Source organism: Sparus aurata, chromosome 9 (assembly GCF_900880675.1).
Source record: "Sparus aurata chromosome 9, fSpaAur1.1, whole genome shotgun sequence".
Taxonomy (NCBI): domain Eukaryota; kingdom Metazoa; phylum Chordata; class Actinopteri; order Spariformes; family Sparidae; genus Sparus; species Sparus aurata.
Genome location: NC_044195.1, coordinates 32,045,450 through 32,072,025, shown reverse-complemented (window position 1 = coordinate 32,072,025; position 26,576 = coordinate 32,045,450). Strand labels below are relative to the sequence as shown.

Below are 26,576 nucleotides of genomic sequence, written 5' to 3'. Positions count from 1 at the left end.
ACAGAAGTAAAAAAGCAAGCTTTGCTGAAATGACTTATTTTATTATCTGTAGCTAGCTAGCTACCTAATAATGCTAACATTAGATCCTACTGTCTCCTGGTGAAATGTATATTTGCAAAGGAAATATTTACGTCACGTTTGGTCTGAACAAGGCATAAAGATCCAGGAGCAGCTCCACATCACCAACACTCAACATCTCTCATTTGTAGCACAATACATCAGCAGAGCAGGAGTGTAAAACACAGTCAGTGTCATCATCCTGGCTCGGTGGGAGGCTCCACACACTCTAGACATGGATGGCCAGACATGTCTGAGGAGTGCAGTAAATAGATGAATAAATGGAGCATGCACAAGCCTCCGAGTGTCAGAGATGTGCTCAGAAACACACCAGTCCGTGAAAGGCTTGACGGTTGGAAAGCTGCAAGACATCCCATGGTATACCCTTCCTCTGCAAACAGTACCCAACTTCTTCTAGTAGTGAACTTTTCATTAAAGATGTCTTGGAGGGGGGTTATACATCAAAATGTCTCCTTCAGGACGGCGTGAACACACGGTGGGGCAGCGCCTGGGTTATTACATGGATGCAGCAGGAAGCCAATCTTTTTTCAGCCAATGGAAAAGAAGAATTTGTCAGTGCTCTGTACATGTATGTCTCTGTTTGTGTCTGATCTCTCTGTTCATCAGCTTTTTGTATGTGGGAAAAAGATGATGATTGAGGCGAACATGGTAATATAATAATAACAGTGTAGCTCCAAAATTAATAATTTCCAATCATATAATGTGAAACATGTGACTGGTAACCGACCCAAAGAGTTTCTGTGATGGTTTGCGTTTCTGGTTTAGTCATTTCCTGTTTTATTTTGTAGCTGATGCCCTCATGTGTCATGTTGTACTTTCCACTTCCTGTCTTTGTCTTTTTAATTTACCTGCACTTTGGATATTTGGGAAATCCAGCTTTGTTTATAAAGCTCAATGCTCTTCAAATCAAGACAGCATACTTTAAATCGAGGTTGGAAGCTGGTAATGAACGACAGAAGTCATAATTTTTGTTTGACATTGTTACTTACATGTCAACACATGTCATTCTAGCAGAGGTTTATGGTCTTAGAGTGAATGCTAACACTGCTTTGTGTCATCTGGATGTGTAATTAAGTTACTTTTTGCAAACACAATCACAAAATCAACTTTATATTCTTGTGGTTTGTCAGTTTTATGGATACACCTGGCTTAAAAATGTAAATACCTCCTCATTATGTTCTTCATCTTGTCCATTCTAAATTAAACATTTAAGCGGTTTGATATGAGGATAAATGGACTGAGTTTAATAGCAAATGTCACCACTGGCTGTCACACGTGACTCAGCTAAGCCCATGAATGACAGCAGAACTACAGTCCATCATGTCAACTGTGACACATCAGGTCAAGAACATAAACTTTAACATTAAATTAATAAATAAGACTGTCCCTCACTGTCCCTGTTCTCACCTCCTGACTACTGGAAGTCCAAAATTCACTTGTTTTCTTTCACCGGTAGCTACGCTTCACCAACTCCTGAGGAAAATATTGAACTCCCTTTGGCTTTTAAATGTTCAGCTCTCTCCACCAGCCGTTTGTTTACTCTGGCTCTCCTCCTTTCTATGCAGTATTGTATAATCTGTATGTGCGAGCTTGTGATCTGGGAAGTCAGTGACAGCTGCTGGGACTCAACCACCAACACGGACCAGTGAACCAAAACTATGAGCTGAAAGTGTCTGAAAGATCGAGCGGAGGTGATTGATACTATTGATACTTTACTGTTGGTCACATGCTGTTTTGTTTCACTCCTCTGGGCTGATATATACAGTCCATATATTTCCATCACACTCTAAAGACTGATGTTGCTCAAAAACCTAATATGTAATTAAGGTTTCTTACAGCAAATCTATAGTCCCCATTACTATTAATCAGGATTTCCCTAATTGTCCAGACTGAGACAATTACCATAAATTAATAAGCTCCGTGCCCAATGCTCTCCGTTGGGGTCCTGTTCCTGCCCAATAAGGATTTGACTTTACATAAAAAGGGATGCACAAGACAAAAGCAGAGGGATGTTTCTACAATTCCTGGATGTCTTTTCACAGCTATAAACACCGTCGGTGGACTCGTGTCTGTTCTAATCCTGCCACGGCTGAAGCAGAAAAACAAACAAAAGCCTCGTTGAGTCATCCTCTGCCTGCCTGCAAACAGCGGCTCCCCTCTAGTTTGGTATTCCTATCAGATTCTCGCAGTAATATGATATGCATGAGGCCGGTGTGATCGAGCTGGAGAACTCCCAGCTCCCCGGGGTTGGGAGGGGCGGGTTTGGATGAATTTATAGATAGGCTATCTCCTGAATGCAGCCTTTGATATCTGTGCCAATGAATTTAAGCTCTCCAGAAAGAGATATGAGGGAAGCGGGGGGAGAGCGAGGGGCAATCTGGGCCCAAGTGCACAAACTCATTCTTCCAACTGACAAGCCGCTGATATCCTTTTCTAAGCATGGCATGCTTCATGTGTGAGCTGATCGCTGCTAAAGTCTGGAAGTGTCTGTCTCAGTCACCAGGATACGATCTGTTGCACAAAACACTTGACTGTTCAACAAAACGTGTCACATCATGTTCACGTTACATGTTTATGACCTAACATTTTCATGTCTGCAGGTGGAGGGGATGCTTACAGGTGACAAGGGTGGCAAGCCAGAGAAGCACAGCGGTTAAACATTTGTACGTGTGATACCAGGTTTGTACAACAAAACAATATTTTTGACAGGAAGTCGTGAAAGAAAGTCTCCAGCCATGTTTGTGACGACAAAGCAACGCGTCCTAACGAGACCTCGGGACACATCCGGCTGTTTTTGTGGTTACGAGATCTGACGCATCTCGAGCCATGTTTAGGAAGACAGAACCTGGTGTTTTTGACGAGACCTCGGGACATCTTCTGGTGTGTTTGTGGCAAGAAAACCCTGTGCTTTTAAACGAGACCTCGAGACATATCCGGCCATGTGTGCGCCAACAAAACCAGTTGATTTTAACAAGATCTCCGGACATCTCCAACCTTCTTTGTGGCAACAAAACCGAGTGATTTAACAAGACCTTGGACAGTTTCTAGCTGTCTTTGTGGCAACAGAACTGGGCGTTTCTAATGAGACCTCACAACATTTAGAGCCATCTTTGTTGTGACAAACAGGATCTTTTCAATGGGACCTCGGGGCGTCTCCAGCTGTGTTTGTGCCAACAAAACCAAGTGTTCTAACGAGACCTCAGGATTTTTTCCAGTTGTGTTTTTGGTGACCAAAACATGATCTTCTCCCAACCTTAATGACGGGGTTTTTGTACCTTGACCTACCAGAGCATAGACACAAACAAGATAAAATGAAAAACTGAACGTAAAGAAACATTTAGTCGCAGAAATCAAGAGGTGAGAAGATCAACGTTTGATAACCTAGTTAAAGTTTCAATCTCAGCCGGACAGAGAAACACTGTATGAGTATCGTCTGTTCTGAAACTAGACCGAGAAAGACATCGTGACAGAAGTGGCAGTCGACTTTTTACATCATGAAAATGAAATTAGCTCCATGTCCCTGAAGAAAACAGACGAGAGCTCATACGGTATGTTAATATTTTCACATGTGCCTTTTTATAGCTCCTCTACACAAACTTCTGCAGCAAGTCTCACATGCACAGGAAAAAACTCAGTTCCAATGATTTATTCTCCTCATTAATTGCACTGATTTGCACTTCACTAATGCACCCAGCAGCTTTTGCTCAGTGTGACACTGCCCCCTACTGGTTACAACACGTCATTACAACAATCCCTCCTGCAGATCTAAATCACAGCGAGCAATTTCTGTCTCTGCGGCTGCAGTAAGCTTGACAGTGTGATTTATAAGGCGTGCCTCCGGGTATGACAGCTACATACATTCAGGGATAGTTCACGTATTTGAGCGGGGAGGATGTAAATCCATCACGGCTGCAGTGAGTGCAGGTGAAGTGTTTGTCATAATCGGAAGGGTCTCAGTATTTAAACAAACGTTCCTCGTGTGATATCATCGGGCGTGAAATCAATCATCATACTGGAGGGAGAGCAGCGGCAAACATTTGAATTACAAGCAGTTTATGTTTTATAGATAACTCTTTCATTAAAGCCAGAGCGGCAGAGCATTAAAACACATGTGATGATGTTAAAATACTGTAATTAATTAAACAAATAATAAATTAAACACATTTTAAATTAGAATGTGAAATAAAATAGAAGCAAAAGTTAAGATATGGTGTTCAAATATTACTTTTGTAAAATGGAAAGTCATCTGTATGATAAGTAGGCTACTTGAGCAAAAGTTCTAAAGTTTCTCATTATTAATGTACTGTAGGATTAAAAAGTACAGGTAAAGGTACATTTTTCATATATTTAACTGTATGTATGTGTTGTATATGAGTGGACCGATTGTCAGATATGATATTCAGCATTTTTCTGATTTTAAGAGTCGCTGTTTTTATCAGATTGCCAATAAAAAAATGTATTAATAATGTGTTTCTTGACATGGAGTCTGCAAGTAATGAGTAACAAAAGTTATCAATTAAATGTAGGAGAGTACAAAAGTACAATATCTGCCTCCAAAATGAAGTTAAGTAGGAGTAAAGTTGCAGAAAATGGAAATACTCTAGTAAAGAACAAGTACCTCGACAGATTACTTGAGTCACTACTTGCTGATGAAGATCATGTGATATGTTAAAAAGCTCCAGAACAGCAGTGACATGGATCCTGAAGTGAGAGTGTGTTTCTGAGTGCTGTTTTCAAGGGTTAACCACAAAAAACAAACAGAACCAGTTCAGCCAGAGAGACTTCAGCTCGGCCGTGAGATCAGCGGACGACGACAAACTGAGAAAATAGACTCAATTCAGCCGTCACCAGGTAGAGACAGAGCGACACCGCAGAGGAAATAAACATAATAACTACGTTCCTCACCAAAATAAAACTCATATCCTCTAATAGTCACACACACGGTGACAAAACTCAATATTTCCTTTCGGGTAAAAAATGCAAAATACAGTAAATCAGATCACTTTTTGCTTTGAGGGAAAACATATGAAAGTGTACCGAGCTCCCACAAAACGTAACACTTCTTTTATTATTTTTCATCCCACTTGTTAAAGTTTATCTTGAAGTTTATCTTAAAGTTTATCCTCACACTACATACCAGTTTATATTTTAAGGTTTTCTTCTAAAAAAAAATGTTGCATATATATATTTTTTTAATTGTAATGATTCAGTGACCTGCTTTAATCTGCAACACTGAACTTAATCGCCACGATTCATGTTGTTAATGTACATTTCTACAAACCATCTGTATGTTAAAACTTCTTCTTGATCCAACTGTAAGTTCCTGACAACACTGTGTTCAGGTCTTGTTAGGGTTCAGATGAGATTTTGGCCTAAATTGCTGGTCACCACGAAAACAGCTGGAGACGTCCAGACTTCCCGACAAAAATATGTTTTTTCTCGCCCCAAAGATGGCGGGAAATTGTCCGGAGTTCTCGTTCAAAACAAACGGTTGAATTGGCTGAATACATCGTGAGGTTTCGTTCAAAATGGGAGTTTTGGCGCTTACAAACATTGAAACACAGTCTCAAACTGCAGCCTCTGTCTCTGACTCCACCTTCCCCTCCACCTACTGACGTGAAAGTCAGCTCATACTCATGTAAACATTAAGTAGAAATGTCAATATGGTGCGAATGACGCGTACAAATCTGAACATATCTGTTCTTTTTTCAGGACATTAACTCCCAACACTCCGTCCTGGTGACTGAGCTGAACTACGACCACGTCAACAAAGCAGATTAGAATTCTCCAACACATGCAGCGGCAGTGTTTCTGCTTATTATTCAAATGCATACATCTTTACATGCATTAGCATTAAATATGCATGTATTAAAGAGACAGACGTGTGTGTTCTCTGACTTAATACTTGGGACTGCAGAAAGGCTTATTTCCCTTGTCACTGTTAATGATTTAAAACCTGCTAATGCATTGAGTGCAACACAAACAGAACCGCTGGGCTAACAGGAAACCCCCCCCCCACACCACCGTCCGTCCGTCCGTCCGTCCTGCAGCACAGCTCCCATCACACCAGCGATCACACCAGATCTATTAAGTGGTCGTGACTGCACACGCCCCGAGGCCCGGCTTTTATGTGACACTCAACAAATGACATCATAGATCCTTCAGGTGTACAATGAACCCCTCCATCATTAAATTGTGTGATTTATAAATGTCTGAATCTCAGCTCGGTTTAATGGCTTTCTCCCGGTGCACCCGTATAATGAAACTCACGCTTCCTCTCTGTTTTAATGCGTTCAGGAAGTTTCAAGGAGCTTAAAAAAGGAGCATGAGGATAAAGTCACAGTGTGCCGTCTGAAACTTCTGCATAGAGATTTTAGATTTTGGCGAAGAAAGTTTGGTGAAAGTAAACTGATTCTGATGCTGCGGGGGGAAAACCAAGTTTCAACTTCTGCCTCGGGGGTTCATTCGACAGGGGAGGCATATTAATGTTGGTGAGGTTTCTGCTGCTCAACAGAAGCATCGCACGTGATCTAAGTAATGTTTATACACCAACACACACACCTCTAGAACTCATGCATTCGTCCACCCAGCATAAAGATGAGCGTATGAGAGGACAAACTGCTGCATCCTGACTCAGAAACGATATTCTAAGCCTGGGTCTATCTTCAGCTGACTCGGATGATGAAGCCCCTCTTTTCACTCACAGATTGTTTACCCAACGTTAACCTTCGCTCAGGGATGTATGACGGCACCAGCTCCGGGTTAACTGTCAGTTTGAACACACAGCTCGTGTTTATATTCTATAGTTTGTTGACTTTGGTCCCGTTACACATCGGCACCTTTTAGCTCCCCGTGCTGAGTTCATTCTCAGGGGATAACCCCACAAACTCCACTCAGAATGTGCCGAGACGGTGCCAGTGTGAAACCTCAGTTTGAGGCTAACGGCTTTCCGAAGCCTCCGGCTGTGGTGGCAGCGTGCAACTCTACCTCCAACCCAAAGAAAAGGGGAGCAATTTTCCATTTAACCAAAATAAGAAGAAGCTACTGTGCACGGCTGATAACCAGGGAGAAGCCAGAAGGGAAGACGAGGAGGAGGTCTGACTTCAGAAAATGTTTCCTCGAAGAGCGTCACAATGATAATAAGTTGTAGGGCTGACCTGAAAGCGTTGTCATGGTAATTGACATCCAAATTAGAGCTCAAAGGTTTTAGCGTCTGCTTGTCGTTTGAAGAGGAAGCTGCATCGTCTGCGGTGAAAAGGAGGCGAAAGTCTGACGAGGAGCAAAGAAATGGAGCTCCTCCTCGCGATGGGAGCTCGACGCTGACGTCTCCTCTCGTCGGCCATCGGTAAATAATGACAGGTAGGTTTGAGGATCAGCAGGACAGGCCCGGTAAGTGAGATGTGATGGCAGATAATGTGCTACAAGGTTTAAAGTTTTGTTTGCTAGTTCGCTAACTAATCTTGAAGTAATGCTCATTTGGCAATTTAGCCAATCAATCAGCCGATACGTGCACGAAGAAGGCGCCCCGCTCCATCAGCTTCATCAGCTTCATCAGCATGCCTGTCCGACTCCATCAATCCATTTTTCAATTACATGGATTCACTTCATTCAGAGCAACTCCACAGCTGCTTTTATTGCTATCTAAGGCGCTGAAGGGCATTCTGGGAATTGTGGGAATCCACTGAATGCACACCGAGTTCATAAAATATAGAAATATCCACGATGTTAGATAAAACCATGTTATTCTCTCTTTGTGATGAGGATTCTTTCAGAGGATGGACCACATGCAGATAACTTCCACACGTGCTGTCACGTTCCAATATTGCCACAATTTCTCCAGCGCTGCGTCCTTCTTGTTGTTTTATAAGAGAGAGAGTGAGTGAGATGGCAAAAGACGGCTGAACTTCATTTACATTCTGTATATATTTCCCCACATATACACATTTACAGAGACAGAGAAACACAACCCCCCCCTGTGGATTTAATCCTGGAGCACGCTCTCTTCTTCAAAGCCAATTCATCTTCATGCATGTCTGCATCCTATGGAGCTTCTCTTTAGGAGGATTAGCATAATGAGGCAGCGCTGCAGCACATTAAACAGCCTCTTGTGCAGCTCTTTCTTCACCTACGTGTCACTTCTTGCCTTTCGCTCACAGAGAGGATGACCGCCGCCGCCGCCACGCTCTGCAGGACGTCCACTGGCAGCAGCAGATAGCACGCACAAGGTGTGGTGTTTTTTTTTATTGTGACATCGGGTGTGCACATCATGCCTGTAAACTAAAGTGTAATCAGATACAGATACAGAGAAGCAGCGTGGATTAGGAGTGTGTAAGTGGAGGTGCAATGAAGGACAAAATGGTAGATAATAAATGGAGAACGCGGACGGTGTGTGTGAGCGGTGCAGAGCTGCTAACGGAGGCTTAACGTAATCAATATTGTTTATGAGAAGGTGTGTGTTTGTGTGTGTGTGTGGGAAAGATAAGGGCTTAAGCACAGCACTGAATATCAGCAGGAAGCTGCAGTCACCTGAAGGTGAACAACATCGGTGGAAAAAGTAATTTTGGCCAGGACCTGCTTAAGATTGACAGTCGACTGCTCTCCACCTATGAACAGACACTCAGAGGTAGACTGAAAAACACAACCTGTGATCTACAACGACCTGCAATTATGAGTTAATTATGAACAATAGGTGTTTGTGAGGACTTTACAGATCGAGTCTTAATCCTCCTGAACCGCCCGCGGACCCAAAAGGGGACGATAACGTGAGCTAGCATGCTGCTGTTGACAGAGACTTCACATCTCACCTCCAGTTCTCACTGAAGGATAGAAAACCTCCCTGACTGCGTCTCCCCACTCGTCCAGACTTATTAAACCTCATTGCAGCGCATTAATACAGCGAGTTGTTGCACCACGCTAATCTCCGTTTGTTTACGTCTGCTTCCCCATGAGGTCACGTGAGAGGGATCACGTCAGTCTTTAAAGCCACGAAGCCAGGGCGCTAAAAAGCCGTTTGTTCAAGATCTTTTTTAATTACTGAACTAACTTGTAGTAAATTCAGACAGACTGATTTCTTGCTTCATAGTTAGATGTTTATATGCTTAAGCGACAGCATTATCATTATGTTTTATGTTTTATGGTTATTATAACGTTTTTAAAGCACAAAAATTAGTGACAGGCAAAGAATAAAATACTGATATTATGTTAATAATAGATAATAAAATATAAATATATCCGGCGGCTCTTAAATCGTTTCTGTTTCTTTCTGGCTTTATTACAGTAGGTGGTGGTAAAGCGCTTTAACACTGCTTATCATCCACCATATATCAGAAGAAGAAGCTGCAGTAACATTAAACTGTTTGTTAGCTGTGTGCAACATGGATCCGCTGTGTGTAATTTCTCTCTCTATATATCGTGATAATATCGTTGTCGTAAATTCTTCTGGCCACAATATTCGTCCAGAGCAGATCTGATATTGTGACAGTGTTGCTGTAGATGAGTTAAACATTCATCTTGACGTGAGTTTGCATCGAAACATAGAGATTCATCACGTTTATACAGCTCATCATCGGCTGTTTTCATATCGTGTACAGTTTACAGAATCTTTTGTGATAGAATAGAAAAGCGAGTTATTAAATTTGTTTCCTTCTATTTTTTTCCGTTTTGTCCTTCTGCTGTTCTCAGATGTTTTTTTTTCCTTTCAGGTGGAAGAACATTTAGTGTGTTCGCTCCCGAGAGTGGCACTAAAAATACATTTTATAAAACGCCACCAGGAGAGAAGAGAAGAGACTGAGGCTAATCTTTTTCATAGTCTCTCTTCCAGTTTTTTTTTGTTTTTTTTTCCCATTTGTTTTCAGGGTTTGTTTTGTGTTTATAGCACATTTCACAGTCATCTTCTCCAACAGCCCCTCCCTTTTTCCAAGTTGCCATGGAACCCATCCACACGTTCTCCCCGTCGGCTGAAAACAAAACACGCCGGTTCTGGAAAAAAAAACCTTTCATGGGCTCACAATCGCTATTAAGAGTAGCGACGAGGCGCCTTCCGTTCCGGTGGCTGACTTATTCAAATCGCTCCCACTGCCAAACAACTGGAACGATAAGAAAAGCATCCGCATCTTATTAGGTGTTAATCATAATTGACAGGTATCCAAAAACAGATTCCGTGCACGCGGGTTTATGTGTGCAACGTGCACAAACATCCGCGTCTCCTACGGTTTGTTGTGAGATCATGCTCAACCAGCCGGAAAGGAAGTGAAACAGGAGAGAGTATAATCTGAAGACAGGAGGAGGAGCGCTGCAGCTGTGTGGAGCGTTCGATTTGCACCAGCGGACAAGAAATTACAAGTTTTTGTTTGCAAAGAAAAGTAATAATTATTAATATTGAAGCTGGTGTGCAGAGTTTTCCATTGAACGAAAGAGGATGTTGGAAATATTTGGAAATATTCACCACAGTTGAACCTGCAGACTACTTTGGTAATGCCCCTGAACGCAACTGGACAGACGTACAAACCAACCAGATCAACAAGGTGTGTGACAAAAATCATATTCGAAGTTCGTTTGTTTATTAATATTGATATTCGAATATATTCAAATTTTTATTCATAATATTTTGACCTTTAAATGCCTTCAGTAAGACCTATATTGGTATCAAACTTAATTTGTATATGTTCTGTCCACCAGAGGGCAGTGTATCAGTCAATGTCAATAGGTAGGCAATGATGTTTTCAGAAGAAAAACACTGTTTTTTTTATTTTTGTTAAAAGTCAGTCCCTCCTCCTCCTCCAGCTTGCCAGGATGCAGTGTTTACCGGTGGGCTCTCAAGTTGCTGGTTGTCGCGTGGTATGTGAGTTTGGTCCTACATATTTTACATATTTTACATATCACCTTAGTCGTGATTTTTCCCTGTTCCTTTGGGAACTCAAAGTAGCACCACATGTTGCTTTTCGGATGGTCTGGAGTGTAGATTTCGGCCATTGTTCTGGTATACAAAATAGGCGCTAACCAAGACGCTAACGTCACCTACAGGAGCCCAGATGACCAATAATAGCCTCGCTAATGAGCTCGCGATTCACAACTTCACCAGTCGCGAAAAAGCCTCGGAATCTGAATTGAAAACAACGTTTACAAGCAAACACATTTACAAAAAATAATGCCCATAACAGGTTCGAATATTAAGGGCTGCCTAATATTCGTTCGAAATATCGTTTGTAGCAAGACTGCAGCGGGTGTCTCCAAGGCGTTTACGTTGTTTTTACGAGTCAGAATCACGTCCTGTGTTTCTCCTCTGTTGGACATTGGCAGAAGGTGCTGAAGTATAATTGTTTCTGACTCTCTTGCACCTCACCTGGTGAGAACCATCTCAGTGCCGTTCTATAGGATCTGGTTTCACACCCTCTTGAAAGCCTGTTCTGTATTAATGCGTTGAAACTAGGAGGTGCGGCGGAGAGAACGGCCCTTTAGAGCTGCACTCCCTCTGATTTCAATGCTAAAATTATACAGTTGAAAAGTAATTTTCATTTGCTGCCAATCCAGCGGTTTAGGCACCATCTGGCACTCCTAATGAGCTCATGATGACTCATTACCTGCTTTTGTTACGCTCTTGAATGGCTCTGAGATGGAGGAGATCATATCACATCATTTACAGTTGAAGTCTGAGTCGGTTTTGGCACAACCGGGTCTTGCAGAGTATAAAGCGTCTACTTTACAAACACAAAGTCACAAAGGAGTGTGTAGAAATAAAACAAAAAGAACTCGTGTTGCTCTCAAAGAGTGAAATGGACCTTTAACTGCACTGCAGAGCAAAAACATCTTGGTGTATCGTTTGTGAGTTGGATTTAGTCACGACAGAAAGCAGTTGCTCGTGATGCACAATTCATTGTAAACACAAAATGCAGTTTTTAAATCCAAACGCACATGAGCCCTGTGTGAAAAAGTGTTTGCCCGCCCCCCGCTGAAACACAACTTAACTGTGGTTTATCACAGCTGAGTTCAGTTTCTCTTGCCACACCTGTTCTCAATCAAGAAATCACTTAAACAGGACCTGCCTGACAAAGTGAATTAGACTAAAAGATCCTCAAAAGCGAGACATCGTGCTGTGATCCAAAGAAATTTACAAATGAGAAAGAAAGTGACTGAGATCTATCAGTCTGGAAAAGGTTATAAAGCCATCCACAAATGGTGAAAACATGAAATAGGGGCCCAGCAGTTTTTCACACCACTGTACATGTCACATAATTACTGGAAAATCGGATGAATTATGGGTTTTTGACACCCCTCCAGCACTTCAAGAGGGATGGAGTCCAGAGTTTTGGGTTCAGATATGAGATTTAAAGGAGAACTTTGGCCGTTTTTAACCCATCTCCCTGTTGATCGAGGTCAGTTTTTGCACTCGTTAACCTCTATCAACAGGGAGATGAGTTAAAAACGGCCGAATTTCTCCTTTAATATATTATTGTCACACTTCTTATTTGTGTGTTATTATCCATGTTATCTCTGCTCTCTGTTTTAGTGGCCGGTCTGTCTGCACATGTGTGTTAGTGCATGTTACAAGCTGCTAGACGTGAGTTTTCTTCTCCTCGACACGCAAGTAACTTGATGAGTACGTAATGTTACATGTTCAGAGTCGGCGTGATAGTTTTTTTAGCTGTTTAACTGATTTTTTTCTGCTAGATGTCACTGAATGTCGTATATATCACCTTTAAAGTCTGACAGGTCTGAGACAGAAAACATGGTAACAGCAGGGCGAAGTTAAAATAAATGACATTATCCAACAAACCCTAAAAAAAGAGTGAGTCATGACAATGAGAAACAAACATGAACAAGTAAGTGGAAGTCAGGAGGAGAAGAACGGAAGAATTTTCTCTTTTTTCTGTAACATTTTATGGACAAAAATGCTCCGGGCCTCTAAAGTGGTGCCAGGATAAAATCTATGTTTGAACTGGTGTGGTTTTCTGGTCAACAGAGGGCATAATGCTGCCGTGGAAGGAAGCATCCTTTCAGAGTAAAAGACTGTACGCTCTTCTTTTCATCTGTGCACTTCTGAGGCTTCAGCCGAGTCAGTCTGCGGATGTGTTTGTGGACGGAATTGAGATTTCAGCTGTCACATTATTCAGATTTGGCTTTCAAACTTTAAGATAAACTGCGCTTCATTCTCGCCGTCTGAATCTCTCCGCATCAACAATTTGAGGAGTCAGCTCTTTCCACCAAAACTCTGCAGAGAAAACAGCTCAGAGAGCGTGAATGGATTGTTTTATAAGTCGCGCGGTGGAAGACGGTACACGAACGCTGGACTGGGACTTTGTTTTTTTGATCGATCTGAAGTTGAATAAGAGATGAAGGGATTTGATTAGGAAACATTAAGAGCTGAACATGATGAATGAGGAACACGCTTGCTATATATTTTTTTTTTACTGCATGTGACTTTGTTAGAGAGGATGGAGGCGGCTGTGTACTGCAGCTCAGATCCACGCAGACGCTCGGATGCACTGTTTGCATTTCCTCAACCCTGAATATGATTCCTTGATCAAGATCTAATGGGAGGTGCACGTCAAGTCTATAAATACAAACCCAGCTCATTACAGTTCATACTCTTTCCCTGACAAATCATTCAGCGGCTCACGACACTCCTCCTGACCCAGATTCACACTCACTCCCCGATAGGTGATGCTTCTGCCTGACTAATAACGCTGTTTGTCCACCCAGAGGCGGCGCGGAGCGAGAGGGGGAAGCCCCTCATACGTCAGGACTGAGATCTACGTTCTCTGAAGCTCCGAGGCCTCGCATCCCCAGAGTCTGATCCCCGTCCCCTGGGTGAGATCTGGAGTCTCCTCCCCTCCCTCCTCCAGATACCACTCTGAGTTTGGATGAGATGTACTGTGAGCAGACACCGCTCTCTTCTGTTTTGATCGTCGTGTTGCGCTTTCCATTTTTGACAAGTTCCCTTTTTTAATACGTCTCTGTTTTCTCGCTTAACTCTCAAAACGTCTCACTGCTTTTATTTGCCTCTTTTTAAGTATTAATAAGCATGTTTGTCCTCCAGCTTTTTCAGGGCTCATTAATAACAACTATTTACGGAGGAAGATGCAAAATAACAACAAAGACTAGAGTCGGGATTAAAGCCAGCCTTGAGCCTCCCCGAGCCCGAACAGAGGGTACAGGAGAACCCTCAGCTTTACAAAGGAATAAAGAAGGACATCACTTATTGATCATCACACCTGCAGGTTTCGCTCTTCAGGATTCGTCTCGCTCACGTAACTCAATCGTTTTGCGCAGCGTCTCTCTGCAGACACGTACACAGACGTTACCCGACCCGACTCCAAGTTATGGAATAAAGAGAAAAAACTAATTACACGTTGAACCCGCACAGCACCGAATTTAATGACAGCTGAGAATAATTAATCTGTGTTTGGGGGGGGAATCTGTTGGTGTGACCCAGTTTTCAAGAAGCTTTCTGTTTCTCAAGGCCGTGTTTGTGCGAACAATGCAGCAACCGCTGAAAAATTCATTCTAACGGGGCCTTCGATTAACGCCGGTGCTCCGCAGAGTCCGTCAGCTTCCACCAAACTGAAGGGAAGCGAGAAGGGACAGTTAACTCGCTCGTAAGTAAAGATGAAAGAGGTCTCGTTCTTTTCACTCCCACAAATGTGAGGGTTATTACGAGCGAGGGGAATATTCTTCTACCTCTAATACTTTCACCTAATTTCGTGAAAAAAGATTACAGGCCTGGAACATTTTTTGAATAAGAAGGCAAATAAATTTGAAGTATTTGTGGAGAGAAAAGTCCTGCAATCAGAAGAGAAAGAGAGGGCAAGGTAATTAAATTGAGAGGTTTGACGCGAGCTCTCCTTCAGAGCGACCTCACTTTCAACTAATCAAAGAGAGATGGTTTGAAAAATGATTCATTTTGTCTGAAGACAGCGTGAATAAAAGCAGAAGTTTAAAAGGTTTGGGCGTATTTTGTTCAGCTCTACATGAAAACCACAAAGCAGTCAGCAGAATAGCTTTTGAAAATGTACACGACTGCAAACCAAGGTTGTGTTGAAACTTTCTCTTTCTTTAGGTTCATTTTTCACGTTTATAGTGTGAAAACTTTAGTGCTCTGGTTAGGTTAAGGCATTAAAAACACTTGGTTTGGGTTAGAAAAGGATCATTATTGGGCTGAAACCGGAGATGTCCTGACTTCTCGATGAAGAACAGATCTTTTTAAAACTATGAAGTCAGAATATATCCTCCTGTTTCTGATTTACAGATGTTGAAACACAGTCCTGAACTGCTGTCACTGGCTTGAACATGATGTGATTGACATTTTAGTCTGATAACGGGGCTGGAGAACCATCAGGAGGAGGCGGAAGAGTTGGGAAACAACAACCAGGTCTGCCAGCTGATTACTCAATGGTTTCAGTGGCCCGTACAGTAGGATTAAATCTAAATGTTATCACAAAGAACAAAGAATGAAGAGGAATTATTGCCCCAAACTCTGAAAACAAAAAGAATCCCATTCCCATCTATTCTTTTGTACCCTTAAAACGTCCTGTAATGCAGATTTCATAGATTATCGTGTTGCATAATGTCCAAGCGAAATGCTCAAACCCAAAACAGCATTATGTAAGAGCGCTTTGCATCATGCTGCGAAATCAACCGACATCTTTAAGACGCTAATGAGTTTTGAATCAATCCGCGCTTAGCCGGCACATCTGGTATATATTGTAAACGCGGCTATAAATACTCAAAGTCACACAAAAACGTTGAACTGGCAGATAAACCTCCGTCATAACTATTGTATTAGGTCTCTATATCTCTGCTGGAGGGAGGAACGACCTTTTTCTGTCCACCAAGTCGCTCCAGAATCTCCCCTCGCTGCTCAGTTGGGTTGAGATCTGGCGCCTTTGAAGGCTACGAAGAGATAAATCTATTTCATCTGCCGGCAGGGTGACGGTGACAGCAACCTTTAAAACTGAAGAGTCGCCTGAATTCTCCCGGTGAATCAGGCGTCAACCGGCCTGATTAAGAAACGTGTGCTGTACATCCTGCTGCTATCACGCAGGTGACAGGCCGCCCGGCGCGTGGGCGACGGCACCCGAGCATAAGATTCACATCATCTCTGTCCTCATCAAACATTCAGCGTGTGCCCGACACGGAAACATCTTCATCTCTGATGTTCCTCAGTTTCCCTCCACATCACAACTCTGGTCGGACTCAATTCACAGTGAAAAGCTCGACATACTGTATATTGAAATAAAACATATATTCCAGGCAGCCATAGTCGTGTATGAAAGGTTAAAGAATTCATTTCTACTCAACAATACCCTGCGACCGGAGGCTCGTCGCCTCGCTGCTCTCCGTCCTGCAGACCCGGACATGAAAAGATTCCCTGTCAGGTTTCCAGCTCTCATCACAAATTTGTTGAAAAGGGACAAAAAACATACAGCAAAGACACAAAGAAAGGTTTCAAACGAAGGAGGAGAAGAGCGCCGTCTGTTTTAAGACTGAAAAAGAAACTGGAGTCGGTTGGTTGCACGTTATTTTTCCTTCTCTCGTCTCAACAAACACGTATTATCTTCCCGCATGAACTCTCTTTACATCTACGTAATGACTTGGTGGCTTGTACGTAACCTGAACGGCTCAGATCTTCACTTACTCTTTTCTCAGAGAGTAGAAACCGTTTTTCGGTCCATTTCAACATGAACTCTTCCCTCGTCATTCATCAGTGAATCTTCCAAACGGTGTCTCTGTTGCCCGATGAGGAGCTCAGCCGGTGATTGACGGGGAGAGGTGCTGGCCCCTGTTGAATGGCTGCCTGATTGCTGAGTTTGGCTCGCAGGATTTCCAGAGGGGCCAATCGCAAAGCGCCCAATTTGGGTTGCACGCCTCGCTGAGTGTTTCCAAAGAGCAGAGGGAATGGATGGACGTGGACGCCCGGCAGCTTTAAGCCTTTTAAAATAAATTTGTTTAATTCAGTCACCTCCGAGAAAAATCTAAAAGAAGAGGAAAGGATCCCGCGGAATAACACTGACCAACGTAAATATGATCTGTATTTTCTGCTCACTGCTCTCATGACATCGTTTACTGGCAGTCACCAACTAGATCAACAGAACAAAATCTTGTGCAATGTACGTTTCTGCGACCTGACATTTGGTTCAGTGTGGTCATCTTCTGGTGAGGCAAAACCAACAAACAAAACTGGAAAGTATTCACACGTTTCTTCAAAAGAAACAGAACAAAAAGAGAGAAAATATTAGACTTCTATTCGCCAGAGATGCAAACATATCTCAAAAGTCATGATAATGTTGCTCTGTAACAGCTGGCTGCACAAATTAGCGGCTCAAAGTCAAACATGCCAACTTAGAGAGACGACAATATGTTGGTGTTGTGTTAGCGTCTGTCCCTGAAGTCGTCAGCTTTAAAGGTTTGGGGAATTCTTAGTTTTTCATTTTATCATGACTAGCATTTTTCTGAGCACCGGAAGTTTTACCCATAATCACTTCTCCCATGACCTCCTCAGGAAACCTGTGGACAACATGAAGTATTCCGGAACTGGTATCATTAAAGTGCACTTTACAATCAAAGGTCATTCCAGCCAACCCCCCAATATTACACAGCGTGCACTGGAATCATCTGGCTGCCATGTAATCAACATGCACTGAGAATAAAAGACTCCACACCTGCACTCCAGACACTGACGCTCAATCCGCCTCCTTTACCACCGAGAGCTGCTGGGAAACTGCCACCGCCATCGTCTCCCTTCAGAGCAGGACTCGGATTATCTCTCCAGCTGTTTCACCGGTTTCATCGTCACGGACACCAAAAGACCCGAGCAAAACTAAAAACAAACAATCTGCTTTGAAACTTCCCTCAAAAGTGCTTGATGAACGTCAGAATATGAATTACGAAAACGTGTTTTCAGAGTGAGTCGCCTTCTGCTTCTTACATAACAACGAAAGGTAAAACTGATGCTCAGGTGCAGGTGACGGCTCCTCGCTGACGTCCTGTTTCTGCTGTTTGTTTTTCCAATTACAATGTCCCAATGAAATCTAAGAAGCTTACATACATCAAACTGCGGATGCAGATGCAGCTGGCAGCGGTTAAGTAAGAGTTGAACCAGTTTCAAGGATTGTTTTTCAAATGACTTCATCGCGTGGAGGACGGCCAGCTCCGTACAAAGAGCTGACAGCTGGATTCATCCTCCTGTCTGGAGGCAGCGCGCCGCGTCTCTGCCTTCTTTCAGAGCCGATTCGAATCCTGTTGTGGACTCTCTGACATCCGCCTAGAACCATACATATATTTACATGAAGGAACACCTCGTCAAAGCGCTTGTCATACGCTATAAAGCGCTCGCACAATTATAGTCCTCTGCTGTCTCCAAAGGTTGGCACTTTTCTTGTGAAAACGACACAAAGCTCCCAGTCTGATTGGATTTTAATTCAACCATTTTCAAATCTGCGATGCCCCAAATTTCCCAGAATCCCTTAGAAAAACATTTGTCTGTCAGCACATTCGTGCTTGTTTGACGCTTCTGTGAGCTTTCAAGAGTTTTCGCAGTCGACTGAATGTCTAAACACCCTCGGAGAACTTGTAACGGTGTCAGACTTTTGGTGAAAGGTTCTTGTTCAGTCACATTTCCCCTGAAACACTCTCAGCGGGGAGGAAGGCGCCGAGAGCCCGGCTGTTTTTCCCATCTGTCCCCGCGGTGGGAGCTCCCCGCGGTGCCCGGGTTCCTCTCCGGTGAGCCCTAATGTGCCGAGAGGATTTCCTTTAAATTACACCCTGGGCGCTCCCTGAAGACGCCATTGTTAGCCTGCGTGGATCTGTGTGCCTCGTTGCTCCGAGCGAGGGGACCATAATGCTGCTGCACTTCGGCTGAGCTCATCATTTATACTTAAAACATCTGATGCCGTCCCGCGCTGGAGAGAGAGACGATGCAGAATCGTGCTGCGTTCATGTTTTGACGTGTTTTGAGATGCTCACAGCTGCTGCTCGCCTGCTGACGGACCGTCTTTGTCAACCTGCTGATCTTCGAGTTAACGACTTAATGGGACAGTGTGTAAAGATTTAAGTAATTTATTAACTCAGATCAGCGTCTTCATTCATAAGTAAGTCCTCATTAGTGTACAGTTACCTCTGCCAACAATCTGACTTATCCTCCTGAGTGAAGAATTACCTATCTGAATATACATAGCACGGCAAGCTCTATGGAGGCCGCCATGTCTTTCCGGTTTTAAAAAAACTACGGACTGCCGAGAGGGACACAAAGCACTACGTGGTACTACGTAGTGAGGCTAAACGCGTTTTCGCTCAGAGCTAGCTTGACTGCGGAACCGAGAGGGAACCTCAAGTTTTATAGCCTTAATAACTAACTACATCTTTACCTCATTACTTGAATCAGTAGAAATACTCGACGCTGTTGGGAAAGAGTCCATATTTTGAAAATGAGTTTCTTGTCCGTCAGGGCCACCGTAGCTTCCAGAACGTCTTCAGAACGGGAGGGGTGAGCAAAGGAGTGTTGCAATGTAGAACCTCACAGCTAGATGGCGCTAAATACTCGATATATTACACACTGTCCCTTTATTGGATTTGCTGGTTCGACAGCTGGTTATCCAGACAGAAGTGGGCGGGTCCGTCTCAACCGGCAAAACTCTCACATGCACTGCTTTGGATGTAAAAAGGCCGGGCTCACAGAACTAGAACTGTGGATTTGGAAAAGATATCATTTTAGATTAAGTGTAAACTGTACGGGATACAAAAACCTCGTAGCGAGCAGGATAGATGTGTCTTTTTCAATATCAAATCAACGTATATGCACATTCAAACACATTGTTGTCAGACTTCAGCATTATTACCAATAGTTTTGTGTCACTGCCTGTGAAACATATTTACAATTTATCTCAAAACTGACACAATGAGACGATGATGAGCGAGAAGCGAGGCCAATTAGCCAGACAGTCCTCTAATTAAGCTGTATACTTTTGAAGTTAGCTGATTTTGGAGCCTCAGTGGCCGACGGAGGAACTGCATTGTACTTCCACATTGGCTTCAGTTCTCAGATCTGAAGATTGCTGCTTGTTTGAGCCTCTAGAGCCTCTTTTTTCTGTTGCTTGTGAGCGACGGCTGATTTCAGTGTAGACACAAGTAAAGACCCTCAACAGCTGCTCCGACAGACCGCTTATTGATGTCGTTACACTTGGGAGGTGTAGAGATTATCTGCATAACCACCACTGGAGTTTACAATCTAAACAACCAGGTTTCATTCTGTCCTGAATGCTTTTCTGAGGCACATGAAGTGACTGAGTGTAAACGGATCTCGGGTTAGATTTCCCCCTTTTTTTTATTTGCCTTATCTTGACGGCACAGTTTACAGAGATAAGACGGAACAACGCGGTGCCAAAACGTACGCAAAGCTTCGAGCCAAATCTTAACCAATCGCGCTGTGAGCACGAGCCAAACACCCGCTGCTCCAGAACTCCTCGTGTGCCTTTCATCTGCTGCTGTTCCCCGCAGCAGATGCGGTCCGGCCCCGCAGAACTGTTATATCCCAGTGACATATTGCTTTTGATAACAGCATCCCGACTGGGGGATCCAAAGAAAGTAAGATAATGGCAAAGATAATAGCTGTGTAAAGCCGTGTGATCCGACTGTGGCTACGCTTACAAAGAGAGTCGCGGTACGCAGGGATGAATGTTTAAGAAGCTCGCTCTCGGCTGCGAGTTTTGCCTCGAGTGCTCGGATAGTCCGCTGGGAGAATATCAGTCTGTACAGCAGCGATCCACAGGATTACTTTGTCTCTGCTTACACCAGTCTGCTTTCTTGGCTTACAACAAATCTACATGTTGGTGAGAGGCTTGTTTGTCTGAGGAACGTAATCCTTTCAAATCGAGCGTCTTGGTAGAGATAAGCAAACCGACTACCGGAAAACATGAGTGATCAGTGGCAGATTTTTATAGAAAATTACCCCAAACTGAAGACTTGATGATAAAAGAGAAAAACACGAGATATAACAGTCGAGATATCCAAAATACAAAGCAACAAAAAAGGGCAGGTTCAGGAAAGAGTAACACCAGAATTGAAGACAAACAATCCTGTCAGAAAGTGGAATTACATTACAACAATTTTCACATCTTCAAATCTGAAACAAAATAAAGAACTTATTTCTGTAAAAACAAATTCATGAACAGGTCTGACGCTGTGTTGATAATACACAGAAGGTTCAGGTTGGCCGTTAAGAAAATCGTTGCTTTTAGAAGACAAATTATGGCGTTCACATCCACACTTTTATGGATAAGACGGGCAAGGAAACTAATAACTGGATCGCCGCCAGCAATGCATGCGCATTTATTTCTCTGTCAAAGCCCAAAGGGAGGGGTAAATGTCACGACTGTCCTCATATTCCATTTTCTGCAGCTGGTTTTAACGGCGACAGAGGGGCTGCGTGTAATGAGACAAGCTGAGTGTAGCATATAGCCGAGATGATTGAAATGAGCGTATGTTCCTCGGAGAGAAGCGATCGTTTCGCAGCATTAGCGCTGCTCCAGAGACGGCAGTGTCAGTCCGTCAGTCCATTAACCTGTCAGACCGACGCGTCAGTGCGATGTGAGTGATGTTGCAGCATCAGTTAGATGTGTTTCTGTTATATTTAGAGCGTGCGGACGCTGATCGCACCGAGCCGCTGACTTTACAAGGAAGTGCAACAAACAGGAAACACTATTATTCATCACAGGAGACTTTGAGCCAATCGAATAACCTCAACTGCAAAACACGCTTCATATTCACACACTGCACAAGCTAAACGTGACCAGAAACTGAGCATCAGTCATGTGAAGTCGGACGATCTCCAGCCGGGTTATTGATGACAGCCAGCTATAATCTTCTAGGCGGGCAGTCCATCTTCAGCTGTTTCATTGGCGACTGAAACCAGGTGTTTTTCACGGGAAGGCAAACGTTTGCAGCTGTTATTGTGGCACCCAAAGGCGGCTATCTCTCCCAGGAAGTCCGGTCGTCTACAGCCGAGTTATTGGCAACAACAACTGTCCATGTTTCACGGAAAATCCGACCTCCAGGTGTTTTTGTGGAGACCGAACAGGCATCCTAACTTATCTAAGGTGGCTCTGGGCGGCAGCAGGTTTGTCCGACTTGGCTTGCAGACAGGAAGGTTGCTGGTTCAAGACCACCTCCGCTGCCGAGGTGTCATCACACAGGTCAGCCTCCTCACTCTGACCTCACCTCACAAAATGTAGTATTCTGAGAAAGAGTTTAATAAAGCGTGTCTTCTTCTGGACACTGTCTCTAGACCGCGGTCATAAAGAAAAGATTAAAGATTATCCTCAAACTGAAAACACTGTTCTCTCATTCTCTCATTCTGACTGTGTTATTTTATTTTTTTTATCTCTGACTTGCGTAAGAACTCCCTAATAAGGATCATGCCGTTTTTATTTTCCCGTCCATACTTTCATGTATTCTTTAAGCCTGTAATCACGGTTCTCTCCAAAAAAAGTCAATCAGACGGCTGCAGCTGAGGGAAACGTTATAGCCGAGTTTCTCGAGTCTTTGCTCTGAGTTCTCACTGCTGGATTACAGAGCGCTGCACATGGTTTACGGTCACACTGCATTTCTGCTACGTCAGGACTCGTCCAGCCCTCTCGGGTCCTCGCAGACAGGCCTGCTTTCTGTCCCCGGAGACAAAAACTAAAGAGAGAAGTGGAGTTCAGTTTCAGTGCACCACATATCAGGAGGAAAACTCGAGGTGTGCTCCAGTTCTCCGTGTGTTTCAGAGAGAGGCAGGGAAAGAGTTTCATGTTTGCATTCTTGTTTTCATTTTATTCTCACTGACTGAATCATTCAAACTTCTTTTCTTTTCTGTCTTATTTAATTCTGTCTCTCTTTGTATCGCCTCGTTCTTCTTTTGCATCTCGTCTGAATGCTGTTTCATGTCACATTGAGGTCGAAACAAACTTCACATGTATGTTTCTAACCATCGCTGATGCTTCTATCTGCCAAGTTTTTGAATCTCATGTGTCTTCACTGGCTCAGAAAGAAGACGCTGAGGTTAAAGAAACATGGTCCTCGCATAAAACTGACGTGCGATGGTGCTTATAGTTTTGGCTCGGAGTTCTTTTTGAAACAGGAAACGGTGAGTTTCTCTTGACTATACTCTTTGTGTCTGTAAGATGCAGGTGAATAAAAATGCGGCAGTGCAATCCAACAGCCCTAAAATCAGCTGGAGGACACATCTCACTTTGAGTCATTTGGAGGAGTCGTGAGGAGCTTTGCTGGGTGCAGGCAGAATGGAGAGAAGTTTAACAATTGGACGTCATCAACTCTCTGCAGGGAGGCAGATGCACTGCTTATACATCTATCTCTGTATCTTTAAACATGTTCACATGTGTCAAAGCGTTTTTAACATTTCTATAATGTGTGTGACACGATTCTGGCAGAAAAAAACTAGATTGACCACATTCAGCTCTTCTGAATGGCACCTGTTCCTTCTCTCTCATTACAAAGAAAAATCCAGAATAAATGAATATGCGATTTGAGTTCCTGCTGGGCACAATGTGTCCCGCTCTCAGTGTGTGTGAGCGCTGGAGGCTTCTAGTTTCTATATCACACTCGTTTTTTGCAGGATCGGCTCACTAAACATTTGTGGCGTCACAATCGTGCTGCTTTAAAAAATCCGATTTGTTTTTTCAGCGAGCGCAGTGAAGCTCAGACATTCAACCGGAGGAGCAGGAAGACAAACACAGAGCTCCCGCCCTCGCACCCATTATCTGATTGTCTAGATTCAAAATCCTGCTCGACCAGTTATCAACAGAGATGTGCACCTGCTCCAGGTTGACTTCACACTGTGTGTGTTTGCTTTGTGTCTTTGTCCTTACAGCCGCTGACTGTGTGACAAACACTGCTGCGTCTCCATCAGTGAGGTCCAGTGTCTCTGAACTGACAAACAGCTGATCCAGCAGTTCAGTCCAGCAGATGACTGTTAAATCACTTTCTCTGCTGAGAGACATCATGTTTTATTCTTCCCTGCGTGCATCTATAGGTCTGCTTTTAGTCGGTTTCATCCGTTTCACTTAAAGAGAGACAAAATGCGTGCGTTCAGCATCCAGGCTGGATATTAAATGTTAATATTTGACCTGCCACATCTGTCCATATATTCAAAGTCCCATAAATCATTTAAATCGAGTGGATGCCAGAGAGAGAGAGAGAGAGAGGAGGGGGAGGGGGAGGGAGCGTCCTCGCTGTTTGTCCCTCCTGTTAAATCATTTATCGAACATCGTGGCTGCTGAAGGAAACACAATCACACAAACACATCAGATGTTCACACACACGGTTTCAACACACACGTCCCTTAAATCTCTCACAACTTCCTCCACGTGGTTCCAGCCTCTCCCCGCTGCAGACAACTTTTACTCTCACTTCTGAAACTTTCCTCAGACGTTTCAAGCAAACACACAAACACCTCCAGTCTCAAACCAAGAGGCAGCGGACAGCCTTCTCTCTTACCTTCCCATCGGCCGAGTAGCGCCGGCTGTGCTGCGCCGCTCCTGCGCTCTGGTTCATGTTTCAGCACCGTGGAGAGCTCCGCGCTCAGCCCCGGGTACAGAGAGCAGGTCCGTCCGCGGATCGATCAGCTGCAGCGGAGTGATCACACGCACCAGCCGCTGAAGGGGGGGGAAGCCTCTGGAACTAGTTAACTGGTTCGTTTGGAGCCGTTTACTGGTCCGTCGTCCGTCTCTGAGACACGCGCGGGTTCTCAGCCAATGACGCGTCGCGCGTAAAGACCGGTGAGCCAGCTGTGAGCGCGCGGGAGAGAGAGAGGGAGGAAGAGAGAGAAAGAGAGAGAGAGAGGGAGAGAGAGAGAGAGGCGTTCATTCATCCGAGAGCGAGTTAGCCCTCATCACCCGAGAGGACGAACAGACTGTTTATAATCCGGTCCAAAAAAAAAAAAAAAATGTTTCCAGTCGGTGAGGAGAGTTTCTGGAGCACGAATTAACTTTTGTTTTATCATCGCAGGAGGACGGAATTACATAACCCGATGAAACTGATGCCTGATGCATTTTAAAAGCAGCATGTTGGTGGAGAGGCTTACAGGCACGGATCTGTGCTGGCTTTGCTTTTCACAGGAAACTTGACGGTTACTGAGAGAAATCTACGTTTTGAATAAAGCCTTAAAAAAACATGTAAACATCGAATCAGCTGGAGCAGATGATGATGATGTCATCGGCACCATCTGCTCACTGTCTCTGCTAACTTAAAGCAACATGATGTAACTTTTTCACCTTTTTTCATGTTGATGGTTCAGCGTCTTGTGACAGGCTGAACACTGCTGTGTCTCAGTTCAGGGTCTGCATCCTCTGAAGGACTCGGCCTTTGTGGTCTTTGAAGGCGAGTCCTTCAGAGAGACCTTGTTAACCTCGTCAGCCGTTGTTAAATGTGACGGTCTAGCCGTTGGAGCATTTCCTGGTTGCGTCACCAGATGTTTTACCCTTACGTCACCATTTCTGCCACCCAGGCCCGCGAAAGCGACGATCTACGCCACGCGATGTCGCCATCTTCTCTCTGGCTTTCTTCTTTTTCGGGCGTGCAAAGAATCTTGGGATATGTGAGGCCACGAAGGATCGTAGCGGTGCATCCTCCAAAAACAGGAAAAAAAAGGAGGAGCATCTGGAGGAGCCTTTGGATTGGCGAGTGGCGTTGTGACGTGATTGGCCTTCAAAAGCTCCTCTGAAGGATGCAGACCCTGAGTTGAGACACAGCACGTGTCACTTGTGAGAGGGTCGGATCACAGACACGTTTACTTCAACACATAACATTGTGACGACGTGACTTTTGTTTGTAGTCAGCGCCAAATCGCACACAGTGTAACGTTCTGCATAATGAAGTTTAGCGTCCGTTCCTGCAGGACTTAGAAGTCGTTCAGTCCGTTTGAATACATCTCCGTCCTCATTCACATCCCTCTCACTCGATTGCTGCCACACACCGATGCTGCTAGTTCAGAGTCCTATCAGGGCTCGAGGTTAAAACAATTAAAACAAATGCATTGTCTTGTTCAGAGCTTCCTGTTTTGGCTTGGCATGAGGTTGGGTCAATTCAGGGAGCGCCTCAAGAGTGGAGCCGAACATAACTGTGTTTCCATTTGTTGCAGTAACTTGTTAATCCTCTGACGAGAGTGTTCCGGACTGAAGTGTTCGTTTAACCAGGAAAAGGCCTTGTTTAGAATAATCTATATAATAATAATAATATCTCCTTCAAGAGCGATCTGGTCGAGATGTTTGCAAAAACATTGTTTCAGCAATAACAGTCCGGTCACCACGATGTAGTGTTAGCAGTTAATGTCTCTGCAAACCACACGTACGTCCGAGGTTGACATCGGTTTTTTCAGCATTTGTGAGCGTCAAAGAGGAATTTTATAGGAAACGTTGGACAATTTCCAGCTGTGTGTGAGCCGACCAAAGCACATGATGTTTTCCAAACCGTAAACTGACAAGATAAAAGACTGGAAATGTAACTTTACC

The 26,576-nt window shown here is 43.8% G+C and overlaps 1 protein-coding gene across 1 annotated transcript in view; it reads right to left on the bottom strand.

Annotated features, from left to right (window-relative positions):
• LOC115588442 (inactive dipeptidyl peptidase 10-like) overlaps window positions 1–24,914 on the bottom strand; it is a 119,057-nt gene extending 94,143 nt beyond the window's left edge. The window contains exon 1 of the mRNA XM_030429057.1: window positions 24,565–24,914. Within this exon, the coding sequence (XP_030284917.1) occupies window positions 24,565–24,621 (57 nt within the window). The 5' untranslated portion in view covers window positions 24,622–24,914. The remainder of the gene's footprint in view (window positions 1–24,564) is intronic.
• Window positions 24,915–26,576: the final 1,662 nt, after the last annotated feature.